Source organism: Manis javanica, chromosome 8 (genome assembly GCF_040802235.1).
Source record: "Manis javanica isolate MJ-LG chromosome 8, MJ_LKY, whole genome shotgun sequence".
Lineage (NCBI taxonomy): Eukaryota > Metazoa > Chordata > Mammalia > Pholidota > Manidae > Manis > Manis javanica.
Genome location: NC_133163.1, coordinates 67,053,310 through 67,070,015, shown reverse-complemented (window position 1 = coordinate 67,070,015; position 16,706 = coordinate 67,053,310). Strand labels below are relative to the sequence as shown.

Here is a 16,706-nt window from a genome sequence, read left to right as displayed (position 1 = left end):
GAGCAGTTCCCTTTTTCCCATTTCACATATTAGGTTCTCCAATATTTTGTTTGCCAACAGCACAACTTTGTTAAAAAAAAAACTGAAAACAAGTTATACAGAGGAATGATTGACATAAAATGATGTTTCCTATGAACTATTAGCTAGGCAGGCAAATAACAAAACTATCCATACATACTAAAGAAAATTAATTACATTAAAATGTCATCGGGACTTTTAATTTTAATTTCAGTTTATCTGTTTCTAATATTTCTTAACCAGATTTAGAAAAATTTAAAGCCTACAACTAAAAAAACCTTAAGCTGACATATCCTATTTTTAAACCTCGTAAAGGTATAGATCTAATTATATTCTAAAAGGGAAAAAACTGGTATTTCATATTGCAAATCAAAGCAATATTTTCTAAAGAAACCTTCAGCAGACAGGTTAGTTTATGAAAAACATACATAAAATAAGTAACCTAATTTAAAAATAAACCGCTTTATTTAATTAAAAACAGACCTAAATCTTAAAATTCTAATGTCAATATGACTATAATAAAATAGCCAATCATGCAAAAGTATGTTGATACTCAACATGCATGAATTATATACCTAAATTATGTTAGGGTTGAATATAACCCCTGCCCAGCACTAAACGTTTTTAAATACAATAGGCAGCAGTTCACCACACAGTCTGAAACTTCTTATAGAATAGTTTGTCTTTTTATTCACATGCAGTAACATAAATTAGCAAAAAATTATAAATTACATAACAAGTCAAGTCCCCAGAACTCTACTTATTAACCTCCACATTAAACCTTTCAAAAAATGCTTTACTGAAGGAAACATACCCTTTTCCATTACACTTGCATTTTATGTTATTTGTCCACAAAAGGAATGAGAGAATGCCTTTATGGTTTTTGCCTTTGTCATCCACTGTTTTCTCCCCTGATACTGTCAAAAAAGTTAGACTAGTAGCAATCAATGACCAATTCAAAATAAAGTTTTCCAAAACTAAGTTTTATGTTTTTCCATTTAATACTCATAGGTCTAAAGATGTTTTCCATGTGACTGTTTTTAAGTTTAATTCACAAGATGAAATTAATTACTTCTTTGAAAGGTGCTATAACTGAATTTATACTTTTACAGTACACTGGTCAGGATATAACATAGTGAAGAATATACTAAGGCACCAAAAGACATTCAGCTATTCACCAAACTAACCTACTGCCACTGACGACCTATTCTGTGGCTTTCCTCTACCAGGAAAGTACTATCCAAAGGGTAATTTTTTTGCTGCTCTTGTTGTGCTTGCACTAAAGCCAGAAAGCAGAAACTATATGAAAAGAACTTTCCTAATCACTATATTTCATGATTCCCAAACTAAGAAATGTAACCTGGATATGAGTTGGTTATACTTACAAGTACCCTATGTATGAAAAATAGGGCAATTCATACTTTCTCCCTTTTGAAAAAATTTCTATTTTACTTCCAAGACCAATATTCCTTAAATTTTGTAAATAACCAAAAAAAAAAAAAAAGACCCTGAAATCTTTCCTTCATCCTAATCCACATATTTGAAACAATTTTTCACTTGATCAATAACAGATCCTAAATTATAGTCAGACAAATTTCAATTACATGGCAGACAAAGTTTAAAGGTAGTTGCCCTCTTATGAAACAAACAAAAAAAACCCACAAAAAACAGAACTGGAGGATTTTTCTTTCTTAAAAATTGGTATACAAAAATTATAATAGAAGCTGCACTTATTCTTTACCCCTTTCTTCCCCTTTTGCTCCTTCTTGTACTGTTCCTTCAGTTTACTTATTAGTCCCTGGGCTACATCCCAAACCTCAGTAGTTGGGGAGAGGTCATCTTTATTTACATGCAGCATATTATTAATAGAAAAAAAAAATCAGTAGTTGGCAATGCAAGCTATTGGCAGTTAACTGTTATAGCTTTACTTTCATCATAACAAAAATGTACTAACAGCATATACTCAAATTACTTTAAAGGTGCAGTCTCAGTTTTGGTACTCACAACTCATTCTAAATGCCCATCTCAAAAATTTCTAAACATTTAATACAAATAATAGTTAAATGATGCTTCGTTTCCATGAATTACAAATTTGAAGGTTTTCTTCTTTCAATAACTAATTGTCTCTCAATGAACTGACATTAGAAGTCTAATGTTATAAAGAATTTTGGATAAAACGAGAGTTCCTGTGGCCAGAATTCTCACCTGGCCCTGGTTGACTAGCTCACTGTACACCTGTGGGCAATACATGGCTGTTGACTCTATAAAAAGAGCTCCACCCAGTGCTCTCGGCATGGCATGGTGGCAGGGCTGCAAGGCTGCAGGAGAGCAGAGTAGAGGCTGGAGTGGTGGCAGCACTGAGGACAGAGGCCCAGAGGACAGCTGTGTGGGATGACTGTGCAGAGAGGCCCATAGGATGGCTGTGTAGACAGAGGGGCCCAGAGGCAGAGACTGGCTTGCTGCATGCAGACTTGCTCTGAGGGAATGGGATTCTAGTGACTGACCTGCCACCTGGAAATAAAGTTGGGTATAACCCTTTCACCCCAAGAACGTTTTGTTGTCATTTTCTTTGGTCACATTGAATCCATAGCGAACTTGCCTGGGGTTGAAACCCATTGACAAGACAATTGGTGAGGTTGGCAGGGTCCATTATTGACCAAGGAAAAAGAGAAGCTGCCCTTATGGGAGAGGTGCTTCAGCAGGCTGCCCCTGTGAATGGGGAGACAGTGGATCGTCCCCAATGGATATGTGGTCTGAGGTGGCTTGCCTCCTAGAGGACTGGGCCCCACCCCAGGACTGGAGGCAAGTGGAGGTGACACCTGATGCAGCAGAGGTGGCCCTTGGTATAGTAAGCAGATCCTTTGAGAAACAGAGTGCACGTGAGGCAGCGGGGACTATGGGTTGGCTGCTTCTTACAGTATTAATAAGGTCTACAGAGGAAACCCAAGAAATGGCAGCACGAGAACGTGAGCTGCAAACCTCTGTGGATTCCCTGAGGAGGGAAATGGACTTGACGCAGTAGGAGGCAGCATGAGAGCACTGGCAGCAAGGTGCCATTGGAGACAGGACAGCAGTGCTGCCAGGTGTTCTGAAGGAGGAAGAGGCCATCAAAGAAAGAGATGAACTCTTGAGGGAAGCACAGGCAGAGGGGGCCATGAGAACGTCAGCTGCAAAGCATTGAGCTGAAGGTAAGAAAGCTGCTGAAGACTGAGCTGGCATTGTTGCGAGGCACTGCAGCAGAGGAGGCACTTGGGGGAGTGGAGAGAAAGGTGCCATCAGCCCTAGAAATGGGAGCTGGGGAAGGGTGAAGGGGTGGTGCCAGAGGCACTGGCCCCTCCTGTATCAAAAGCATGCCCAGTGGTTGTAAAGAAAATACAGATCCAGCAGCTGCAAGTTCCCCAAGGAGAGGAGCAGGCCCCTCTGCAGATCGGGGAGCACTCTACGGTCCACCCCTAAACTCAGGCTGAGCCAGTGGCTGTAGGACTTAGGGGTGGATGGGATTGTTCTGTCGGGATCAGAGATGGGAAAGCTGTCTTCCCTGACAGTGCAGCCCGCCTTGAGGCAGCGATTACAAAATGCGAGGTGACACGTACAATAGCTGAAGCAACAAGAACCCAGAAAGAAATAAGACCTGTTACTCACAGGAGGAATTGGAGGGGCCTTGTAAGGGTTATGAGGATCCAGATGTGGGTTGATTTGATATGGGCAGGACCAGATGGAAGGAAATTAGACGAGAAGCCAAATAGGATCTTACTGGAGCTATGGCAACAACTGAAACCAGAGCAGCCGTTCCAGCCATTAAGACCAAAGAGGCAGAGGTCAGAGACAGAGCCACGAGCCTGGCCTGTGTGTCTGCAAGACCTTTTGCTGGAAAACAATGTTCGAGCTTCCTTGCACGGGGACCATTGCAGAGGACTAAGGGCACATAGATTGAGGGGAGAGCATCCTGGAGGGGTGGAGTGTGGATAAAATGAGAGTTCCTGTGGCCAGGATTCTCACCTGGCCATAGTTGACTAGCTCACTGCACACCTGTGGGCATTACATGGCTACTGCACAGTTGCAGGGCTGCAAGGGTGCAGGAGAGCAGAGAAGAGGCTGGAGTGGTGGCAGTGCCGAGGACAGAGGCCCAGAGGACGGCTGTGTGGGATGGCTGTGCAGAGAGGCCCAGAGGATTACTTTGCAGACAGAGGGGACCAGAGGCAGAGACTGCCTTGCTGCATAGAGACACACTCTGAGAGAGTGGGATTCTAGTGACTGACCTGCCACCTGGAAGTAAAGTTGGGTATAACCCTTTCATCCCTGTCATTTTCTGTGGTCACATTGAATCCATAGTGAACTTGCCTGGGGCTGACACCGATTGGCAAGACAAGAATAGATCACTGCATCTTTATAAAACTGTTAATAAAAAATTATTCAGCCAGCAACAGGAAGACAAATGAACAAATTACATGCAAACTACTCATAAAAGTGAAAGCTGGGGATGGAGCCAAGATGGCGGTGTGAGTAGAGCAGCGGAAATCTCCCAAAACTACATATATTTATGAAAACATAACAAAGACAACTCTTCCTAGAATAGACAAGACTCTTCCTAGAATAGACTCTTCCACACCTGCAAGAACTCAGCGCCTCCCGAAGGGGGTAAGATACAAACCCCAGCCCGGCGGGACCAAAGCACCCCTCCCCCCAGCTCCCGGCGGGAGGAGAGGAGTCGGAGCGGGGAGGGAGGAGCCCAGGAGTGCTGAACACCCAGCACCAGCCATCCGCACCAGGGCGCAGACACAGTGGATGCGTGGGGTCCTGGATACTAGGGAAAAGGGGCAGCAAGATCTGTGAGTGGGTCCCGGAGGCCGGTGCCCAGGGACAAAGAAAAGCGAGTGGCTTTTTTTTTTCTTTTTGCGAGTGCTTTTAGGAAGTCTTAAAGGGACAGGGACCCCAAAACTGGACGGAAGCATCCCGGGACACTTAATACAGAGGCAGGGAATCTCGGGATCTCTGGGCACTACAACCCCCTGGGCAGCAGGGAGCACGGAGGCCCCTCACAAAGATAAATAGCCTCCCGGCCGCTCCCCCCCCAACAGGGTTCCACCATTTCGGAGCAGCAGCCCGAGCGAGGCTAAGCCCACGGCAACAGCAGAGATAAACTCCATAGAAGCCAGACAGGAATCAGAAGCCCTGTCTGCGTGCAGCTGCCCAGCACAAGCCACTAGAGGTCGCTGTTCTCCCAGGTGAGGAAGGCCACAAACCAACAAGAAGGGAAGTTCTTCCAGCCGTCACTCGTTCCAGCTCTGCAAACTATTTCTATCACCATGAAAAGGCAAAATTACAGGCAAACCAAGATCTCAGAGACAACACCAGAGAAGGAGACAGACCTAACCGGTCTTCCTGAAAAAGAATTCAAAATAAAATCATCAACATGCTGATGTAGATGCAGAGAAATACGCAAGAGAAATGGGATGAAGTCCGGGGGAGATCACAGATGCCAGGAAGGAGATTACAGAAGTGAAACAAACTCTGGAAGGACTTATAAGCAGAATGGATAAGATCCAAGAGGACATTGATGGAATAGAAACCAGAGAACAGGAATGCATACAAGCTGACATAGAGAGAGATAAAAGGATCTCCAGGAATGAAACAATATTAAGAGAACTGTGTGACCAATCCAAAAGGTACAATATCTGTATTATAGGGGTACCAGAAGAAGAAGAGAGAAAAAAGGGATAGAAAGTGTCATTGAAGAAATAATTGCTGAAAATTTCCACAAAATGGGGTAGGAAATAATCGAACAGACCACAGAAATATACAGAACTCCCAACAGAAAGGACTCAAGAAGGACAACACCAAGACACATAATAATTAAAATGGCAAAGATCAAGGATAAGGAAAGAGTTTTAAAGGCAGGTAGAGAGAAAAAGGTCACCTACAAAAGAAAACCCATCAGGCTATCATCAGACATCTTGACAGAAACCTTACAGGCCAGAAGAGAATGGCATGATATATTTAATGCAATGAAACAGAACGGCCTTGAACCAAGGATACTGTATCCAGCACGACTATCATTTAAATATGATGGAGGGATTAAACAATTCCCAGACAAGCAAAAGTTGAGGGAATTTGCCTCCCACAAACCACCTCTACAGGGAATCTTACAGGGACTGCTCTAGATGGGAGCACTCCTAAAAAGAGCACAGAACAAAACACCCAACATATGAAGAATGGAGGAGGAGGAATAAGAAGGGAGAGAAGAAAAGAATCTCCAGACAGTGTATATAACAGCTCAATAAACGAGCTAAGTTAGGCAGTAAGATACTAAAGAGGCTAACCTTGAACCTTTGGTAACCACGAATCTAAAGCCTGCAATGGCAATAAGTACATATCTTTCAATAGTCACCCTAAATGCAAATGGACTAAATGCACCAATCAAAAGACACAGAGTAATTGAATGGATAAAAAAGCAAGACCCATCTATATGCTGCTTACAAGAAACTCACCTCAAACCCAAAGACATGCACAGACTAAAAGTCAAGGGATGGAAAAACATATTTCAGGCAAACAACAGAGAGAAGAAAGCAGGGGTTGCAGTACTAATATCAGACAAAATAGACTTCAAAACAAAGAAAGTAACAAGAGATAAAGAAGGACACTACATAATGATAAAGGGCTCAGTCCAACAAGAGCATATAACCATTCTAAATATATATACAACCAACACAGGAGCACCAGCATATGTGAAACAAATACTAACAGAACTAAAGAGGGAAATAGACTGCAATGCATTCATTTTAGGAGACTTCAACATGCCACTCACCCCAAAGGATAGATCCACCGGGCAGAAAATAAGTAAAGACATGGAGGCACTGAACAACACACTAGAACAGATGGACCTAATAGACATCTATAGAACTCTACATCCAAAAGCAACAGGATATACATTCTTCTCAAGTGCACATGGAACATTCTCCAGAATAGACCACATACTAGCCCACAAAAAGAGCCTCAGTAAATTCAAAAAGACTGAAATCCTACCAACCAACTTTTCAGACCACAAAGGCATAAAACTAGAAATAAATTCTACAAAGAAAACAAAAAGGCTCAGAAACACACGGAGGCTTAACAACATGGTCCGAAATAATCAATGGATCAACGACCAAATTAAAATGGAGATCCAGCAATATATGGAAACAAATGACAACAACAACACAAAGTCAACTTCTGTGGGATGCAGCGAAAACAGTCTTAAGAGGAAAGTATATAGCGATCCAGGCATACTTGAAGAAGGAAGAACAATCCCAAATGAATAGTCTAACATCACAATTATCGAAACTGGAAAAAGAAGAACAAATGAGGCCTAAAGTCAACAGAAGGAGGGACATAATAAAGATCAGAGAAGAAATAAACAAAATTGAGAAGAAAACAATAGCAAAAATCAATGAAACCACGAGCTGGTTCTTTGAGAAAATAAACAAAATAGATAAGCCTCTAGCCAAACTTATTAAGAGAAAAAGAGAATCAACACAAATCAACAGAATCAGAAATGAGAACGGAAAAATCACGACAGACTCCACAGAAATACAAAGAATTATTAAAGACTACTGTGAAAACCTATATGCCAACAAGCTGGAAAACCTAGAAGAAATGGACAACTTCCTAGAAAAATACAACCTTCCAAGTCTGACCAAGGAAGAAACACAGAAGTTAAACAAACCAATTACAAGCAAAGAAATTGAAACGGTAATCAAAAAACTACCCAAGAACAAAATCCCTGGGCTGGACGGATTTACCTCGGAATTTTATCAGACACAGAGAGAAGACATAATACCCATTCTCCTAAAATTTTTCCAAAAAATAGAAGAGGAGTGAATACTCCCAAACTCATTCTATGAAGCCAACATCACCCTAATACCAAAACCAGGCAAAGACCCCACCAAAAAAGAAAATTACAGACCAATATCCCTGATGAATGTAGATGCAAAAATACTCAATAAAATATTAGCAAACAGAATTCAACAGTATATCAAAAGGATCATACACCATAACCAGGTGGGATTCATCCCAGGGATACAAGGATGGTACAACATTCGAAAATCCATCATCATCATCCACCACATCAACAAAAAGAAAAGACAAAAACTACATGATCATTTCCATAGGTGATGAAAAAGCATTTGACAGAATTCAACATCCACTGATGATAAAAACTCTCAGCAAAATGGGTATAGAGGGCAAATAACTCAACATAATAAAGGCCATATATGATAAACCCACAGCCAACATTATACTGAACAGCGAGAAGCTGAAAGCTTTTCCTCTGTGATCGGGAACAAGACAGGGATGCCCACTCTCCCCACTGTTATTTAACATAGTACTGGAGGCCCTAGCCATGGCAATCAGACAAAACAAAGAAATACAAGGAATCCAGATTGGTAAAGAAGAAGTCAACCTGTCACTATTTTCAGATGACATGATATTGTACATAAAAAACCCTAAAGACTCCACTCCAAAACTACTAGAACTGACATCAGAATACAATAAAGGTGCAGGATACAAAATTAACACACAGAAATCTGTGGCTTTCCTATACACTAACGATGAACCAATAGAAAGAGAAATCAGGAAAACAACTCCATTCACAATTGCATCAAAAAGAACAAAATACCTAGGAATAAACCTAACCAAAGAAGTGAAAGACCTGTACCCTGAAAACTACAAGTCACTCTTAAGAGAAATTAAAGGGGAAACTAACAAATGGAAACTCATCCCATGCTCTTGGCTAGGAAGAATTAGTATCGTCAAAATGGCCATCCTACCCAAAGCAATATACAGATTTGATGCAATCCCTCTCAAATTAGCAGCAACATTCTTCAACGAACTGGAACAAATAGTTCAAAAATTCATATGGAAACACCAAAGACCCCGAATAGCCAAAGCAATCCTGAGAAAGAACAATAAAGTAGGGGGGGGTCTCACTCCCCAACTTCAAGTTCTACTACAAAGCCATAGTAATCAAGACAATTTGGTACTGGCACAAGGACTGAGCCACAGACCAGTGGAACAGATTAGAGACTCCAGACATTAACCCAAACATATATGGTCAATTAATATTTGATAAAGGAGCCGTGGACATACAATGCAAAACGACAGTCTCTTCAACAGATGGTGCTGGCAAAACTGGACAACTACATGTAAGAGAATGAAACTGGACCATTGTCTAACCCCATACACAAAATTAAATTCAAAATGGATCAAAGACCTGAATGTAAGTCATGAAACCATAAAACTCTTAGAAAAAAACATAGGCAAAAACCTCTTAGACATAAACATGAGTGACCTCTTCTTGAACATATCTCCCAGGCAAGGAAAACAACAGCAAAAATGAAGAAGTGAGACTATATTAAGCTGAAAAGCTTCTGTGCAGCAAAATACACCATCAATAGAACAAAAAGGTACCCTACAGTATGGGAGAATATATTTGTAAATGACAGATCCGATAAAGGCTTGATGTTCAAAATATATAAAGAGCTCACCCACCTCAACAAACAAAAGCAAATAATCCAATTAAAAAATGGGCAGAGGAACTGAACAGACAGTTCTCCAAAAAAGAAATACAGATGGCCAACAGACACATGAAAAGATGCTCCACATCACTTGTCATCAGAGAAATGCAAATTAAAACCACAATGAGGTATCACCTCACACCAGTAAGGATGGTTGCCATCCAAAAGACAAATAACCACAAATGTTGACAAGGTTGTGGAGAAAGGGGAACCCTCCTACACTGCTGGTGGGAATGTAAATTAGTTCAGCCATTGTGGAAAGAAGTATGGAGGTTCCTCAAAATGCTCAAAATAGACTTACCATTTGATCCAGGAATTCCACTCCTAGGAATTTACCCTAAGAATGCAGCACTCAAGTTGGAAAAAGACAGATGCACCCCTATGTTTATTGCAGCACTATTTACAATAGCCAAGAATTGGAAGCAACCTAAGTGTCCATCAGTAGATGAATGGATAAAGAAGATGTGGTACATATACACAATGGAATATTATTCAGCCATAAGAAGAAAACAAATCCTACCATTTGTAACAACATGGATGGAGCTAGAGGGTATTATGCTCAGTGAAATAAGCCAAGTGGAGAAAGAGAAATACCAAATGATTTCACTCATCTATGGAGTATACAAAGGAAAAACTGAAGGAACAAAACAGCAGCAGAATCACAGAACCGAAGAATGGACTAACAGGTACCAAAGGGAAAGGGACTGGGGATGGGTGGGTAGGGAGGGATAAGGAGGGGAAAGAAGAAAGGGGGTATTATGAGTAGCAAGCATAATGTGGGTGTGTGTGAGAAATGGGAGTGCTGTACAACACAGCGAAGACAAGTAGTGATTATACAACATTTTGCTATGCGGATGGAGAGTGAATGTAAGGGGTTTTGTGGCGGGGACCTGGTATAGGGGAGAGCCTTGTAAACATAATGTTCTTCATGTAATTGTAGATTAATGATATAGAGAAAAAAAAAAGAAAGAAAAGGGGGATTACTCCCTGATAGGATAAAACTAACTGTAAATCACCGATTAATGCATGCTTTCAATATCCCTAATTCTGATCATTTAAAGGGTGTCAGATGATCAGCTACGGAAGTACATTTTTCTGATAATATTCCTTTCTCTTAAAAAAAAAAGAAAAAAAGGCAGTTCCTGTGTGGTGATCTCCAATAGATTCTTCACTATGGCATAAAGGGCATATCAAAGTGTGGGCAAGGGGTTTATTTGTGTTTATACAGAGGATCGAAGCCTAATTTAGCTACCCAGAAAACGAATTAAGATACGATATGAAGAAGAACTTCCAACATCAACATTCTCTGGAAGAGTCATTCCAGAAGATGATCATCAAAGAACTTCAACAAAGATCCTGGTGCTGTTGCAGTTGTAGCTGCATTCATCCCACCAGTTCCTGGACTTGCCATTGGAATGAAGGAGGAGATATCTAAGCTGGCCTATGCATACAGTAAAACAACAAATTTGACTGGATCTATACTGTTGGAACTCAACCAAGAATTAGGAGAAGCACAAGTTGCAGCGCTCCAAAATCTTGCGACTATAGACTATCTACTGTTAGAAGAACATATATGGGATGTGAACAGTTCCCAGGAATGTGTTGTTTTAATTTGTCTGATTTTTCTCAAAATATTCAGATTCAGTTAGACAATATCCATCATATCATTGATAAGTTTTCACAAATGCCTAGGGTGCCTAACTGGTTTTCTTGGTTTCACTGGATATGGCTGGTGATTGTAGGTCTGCTTTGGTTATGTAGCTGTATTCCTATTATGTTAATGTGTGCATGCAATTTAATTAGTAATTTAAAACCTATACATGCTTATGTTACTCTACAAGAAGATATGTCAAAGAAATAATCAATCTTCCCATGTTTTCTTCTGTCTGCTACTTCTATAGTTTCTCTTCTTCCTTCATAATTACAACCCCTAAGTAGAATTCGTACCTCATATCGAAATGACTGAGTATCATAATTCTTCCAAGTGGTAAAGATACCTCAAGACAAATGCTGGGTATAGAAGCCACAAGGCATAAATCTGCAAAGAAGTAAAAAGCTAACCTTTTCAAACAATATGGCTTCTCTCTCACTTGCCAACTTTACATTTCTCTGTATGGTCCCGGAAGAGGATTGGTTAGCCAGAGACGGGTAAGATTCCCCAAGGGAGGAACAACCTAAGACAGGCACAGTCGCAGTGGGTGAGAAATTGGGGATCAACAGAGGTGAGGCTTAGAACCTCACCCCCCTGTTTTGAGAGAAATCTTCTGCATCCGTGGATGTTTTGTTGCCCTTGTCTAGCTTGGATTAATACTTAGTCTATAGGCACACACCTGATATCTACATTTGCCCTCTTACAGCACTAAACTATGTTTTCTACCTTTATCTTGCATCTACCTACCACTTCAGCATTTTATTAAAAATAATAATAATAAGGGAGAAATGTGGGATTCACATATAAATCAAGTATAAAAATCAAACAAATAATCATAATTGATCTGATTGTTTATAGTTCATGATGCGTGATCAAAACCGAAAGTTTCTGTGATGACTGCCCTTGCATGTTCACCATATAAGAACTTATTTATTATGTAAGAACTTGTTCATGTAAAAACTTGTTATGCTTCAGAAGATTGGAGACTGTTGAGAATTAGGCATGGGGTTGATTAATGGTTGTGCATTGAGTCCCCTATACAGAATTTTACTGTTGTTAACAACCATATGATCAATAAATATGAGAGATGCCCTCTCAAAAAAAAAAAGTCCACTTCTTTAATACGTAAGGAGAAATATTTTTCCTTTAAAAAAATCTAATTTTAAGCCAAAATAAATTACAACTTGCTGAAATTAAAAAAAGAAGTGCAAGCTGGAAAGGTTAGTGTCATTTTATTGATGAAAATATTCATGCACTTTCTGTCACACTGGTTATGCATGCACAGGATAACTGTACTAACAGAGAGGCATTCTAGTCCAATATAATACATAGGTAATAGTTCCAAAATACAATGTCTCAAATAATCCATACAAAGCATTCAAAAATCCCACCTCTGCCCCCACCCCACCCAAACAGTTTAACATGTCTTTACTTTCTTCCATTGGTCTACAACTAAGATTAGCAAAAACAAAAAACAAAAAAACAAAACTTAAATTTCACTGAGGAATTTTTTTAGAGATAATTTTTTTAGGGTAAGATAAAAGCGGTGACAAGCTTAGAGAAATTAAAACATACATCGGTGTACATCTGCTAAAGATGATACTTTAACTATTTTAGCTGAATAAACAAATCCTTATCTGTTTTAAGTAAATACTTGTGCCAGGAAAAAATTTGCTCTAGAGGAAAAACAACATTAAAAAAAAAAGCAGAATAATAAAAATAAGTCTATTAGAATTATTTTAAGTTTTAAGGATTTTTCAGTCCCTTGCTAAGTTTTTTTTTTTGCTAACTGAGCTCGTTCAGTTTATTAAAAACAGTTAGCAAGATATTAGCAACATCTGACCTACTCATACTTAAGAGACTTGTATAATTTTGAAACAGCTATGTTATTAGGAAGTTTAACATTCTGTTACAGAGTAACAACCAGTAATTTATTAACTATGTTATTAAGTAAAAACTGTACCAAAACACACAGGCTAGTCCATCAGTAAGACTGAGAGTAATTGTGAGATTTTAGGGAAAAATACTTGTTAAATTTTTGAAAACTCATATTCTGGCCCAGGCCATAGGCTTACAGTCTCCCTAGGCCATAGGCCTTTTTTTCCTTACAGACTGCTGTATGTAGTAAAACAGAAGAAATTCTCATATTTGAATGGCACATAAAAATTTATTTACTGTACCTTGAGTCTTTCATACTATAATTGTCATCTTTCTCTCTTATGTATATATATAATTGGGATCTTAGGTAGTACTCAGTATGTAAAAAGCTAAATCAAAGCTTTAAGCTAATTTGCTGATTTGAATTATTTGAAACTATGTTGCTCAAGACTGAAATTTACATATAAAATTATTTGTCAAATATGCAAAGTATAATATGGTAGTAATACTGATGATTTAAAGATAAAATTCACTTTCACATACTCTAGTCATGAAGTTTACTGCAAACTATGCAGTATTAGGAATCGTTCCATCCACCTATTGAATACTGTGAGAAAAAAATATGATCTGAGGAATTAATCACTTGCAGTCATTTTAAAGCTCACAATTGTTACTTTAAAAGTGACTGTTTAAAGCGACACAAACTGACACATTTAAACCTCACAGGAACAACATAACAACCTAAGTGGTAAAATCAGTAGGAAACTAGGACAGAAAAATGCAGTAAGATATCTTAGCCAGTTTCTTAAAACACCTTTGTAGAAAAAAATAAAGCTGCGAATAGCTCTAACTAAAGTAACAAAGGGTAGTGGGGTAAAAAAGCAAAGGAATTAAAAAGAGTAAGTTTGAGGGAAAAAAACAAGTATCACTTGTAAAGATAACCCCAAGTCTAGAAAATCAAAGGTAAACTTAGGTAGCACAAAGAACAGGCTGGGGAGTGCATATGTACACAAATGATGTCCTGATTCTGAAACTTGCCTGCTAAGTAAAAGCAGATCTGATATTGCCTATAAGAAATAGTTAAGAGCCAGAGGGAAGAGGCAGTATAATCTTCTACAGATTAATTCTGTTTTTAAAAATTTTAGGGGTCGGGGGAATACCAAGAAATGAGGTTGAATCACTTATGGGAATTTTTCTGTTTAAAAGAAAATACAGATATGCACAAAAAAATTGACCACTGAAAACTCAAAACCACAAAAACATAAAAATCTATTATGGCAGAGGAATTATACAGTTCTACCTAAGGTAGCATAAATGTAACTAACTATATTCAAATATTCAGTACTTTAATTATTTGCTCTATTTAAATACAAACACTCAGGCTTTTTGCATTCTGTCGTCCTATAAATTCCCACAGATCAGTTTCAAAGTGTAGGAGAAAAAAACTGAACATCCTTAAAATGCCTGCTCTCCATGACATAGCAAAATTAGAAATGCCTACTCATATTTTTTATTATGACAAGAACTAAAAAACTACTAAAGTTAAACTGAGACTACCTAACGTAGATGACAGAAGCAAAACAGAACTTCAGTATTTTCTAAAAAGCGGTGGTTACATAGGATAAAAGAATTCAAAATTAAATGTATTCTGAGCAGACTGCTAGTATACAAAATAACAAAGTAACATACAGATCATCCAAAGTGAGTACTGGGATGTTTCATTAGGACAGACTGTTTATTTTTTTAAATCTGTGTCTATTTTTTTTAAGTCTCTAATTTTTTTTCTTAAATTTCCTTCCATTCTGGAGCATATTCAACTGCTGTTGTTTCTGATACAGCACGTTAAGTCTTTTTACTTCAGTGGCATACTCCCTCATGATATTTTCTCACACTGGATTACTAAGTCTCTGATTCTTGTGTGTCTGAAATATATATTTTTAAATTTATTTTGGTATCATTATCTACAATTACATGAGTAACATTATGTTTACTGGACTCGCCCTATCAAGTCCCCTACTACATAACTCATTACAGTCAATGTTCATCAGTGTAGTAAGGTGCTATAAGAATCACTACTTGTCTTCTGTGTGTTATACAGCCCTCCCTGTGCACCCCCACCTACAATATGTCTGCTAATAGTAATGCCCCTTTTTTTCCCCTTATCCCTCCCTTCCCACCCATCCTCCCCAGTCCCTTTCCCTTTGGTAACTGTTAATCCATTCTTGGGTTCTGTGAGTCTGCTGCTGTTTTATTCCTTCAGTTTTTTTCTTTGTTCTTATACTCCACATTAATCTGTGTCTTTTATCCATGAATTTATACCTGAAAACCACTACCTTCCATTTGCAAGTAAATTCAAATTTTAAGTAAATGAGTTAAATATAGTATGTTTGTATATCCATCCTCTTTGTTTTGGAAAAATCAAGTATGATGCCTGTTGAATAGAAATGATAAATTCAGGAACACTGCGTAGAACTTTTGATGGTTTTCGTTTAAGGAAAGAAACTACTTGAACCATTTGGTTCTTAGAGTCCTTTTCCTTCTCAAGAATTTAAAATGCTTTTAAGATGTTTCAGTCTCCCCTGGAAAGGAGAGACTTTGTCAGTTACTTCCACTTACACAGAGATTCAGGTCACTCTCAGATGTTAATAAGCAAAAGTAAATAAAGTTATAACGGCTGTTATTCACTAATTAGGTCCTGTCTTGAAACTCAAAAGTCTTTTGAACAGAAGGTCCAATCAACTGCACATAATATAGTACTTTTATTAAAGAAATAATGCCATTATATAAGTTAACTTCCTGAAATTTTTGTACCGTCTTTTGACTAACAACCAGCAATTTAAGGCAAAGAAAATAGGAATATCGATGCATGCCAAGATTCAGCTATACAGATGTTTGAAAACTGCTTTTGATGTTTTTTTAAAAATGAAAATAATCTGTGCATCAGTATAGCCCTGGTTAAATAATGGAACTGACAGAATATCATGAAGCTATTAAAAACAATGTTGCAGAAGAACAATATAGTAAGTGAAAAGCGTGGGTTATAAATCAGCACACAGTAAAGAAATAGACATTTATATATAAATGTTAATAATGGTTCTTTCTACAAAGAGCATTATAGGTGACTTTCAGTTTTCTTCTTCACATGTACCTGTGGGTTCTAAACCCCCTAAAAAATACATGAATTATAAAATAATTATATATACTTATATAATTACAAAATAATCAGGAAAAAACAATACTTTAGAAATCATTGGGAAAAAATAAGGTATTTCTAACATTGGATTACACAAAGAAGCTAAAAGAAAACTGATACCACCAGTTCTCTTGAGCAAGGCTAATTCTTAAGAAGGGTAAGCTTCTAGAACATAGCCATTTTCAAAATAATAGTACATTCAAAACCAAGAGAGTAATTGTAGAATTTTTTTCATATTTTCAATTAATGTGCCTCTTCTCTTTCAACTTAGAAAAGAAGTGAAGGTCTGAAAACAATGCTTGAAAATGATGAACAATAAGAAAGCTGGTACCAAAATTCAAGTATTTTAACTACTTGATTTGTATCATGATAGTCAACAAATATATTATTAGGTTTTTGTCTCTTTTGCAATTAG

The 16,706-nt window shown here is 38.2% G+C and overlaps 1 protein-coding gene across 3 annotated transcripts in view; it reads right to left on the bottom strand.

Moving 5' to 3' along the window:
* STRN3 (striatin 3) overlaps nt 1–16,706 on the bottom strand; it is a 122,079-nt gene that overhangs the window by 39,507 nt on the left and 65,866 nt on the right. The window contains exons 8-9 of one of the 3 annotated variants that reach the window (XM_073211413.1): nt 11,947–11,952; nt 1,749–1,857 (exon numbers count right to left, since the gene is read on the bottom strand). The exons of the other annotated variants lie outside the window; for them this stretch is intronic. Of the exons in view, the coding sequence (XP_073067514.1) occupies nt 1,749–1,857; nt 11,947–11,952 (115 nt within the window). The remainder of the gene's footprint in view (nt 1–1,748; nt 1,858–11,946; nt 11,953–16,706) is intronic. 3 annotated transcript variants of the gene reach the window in all.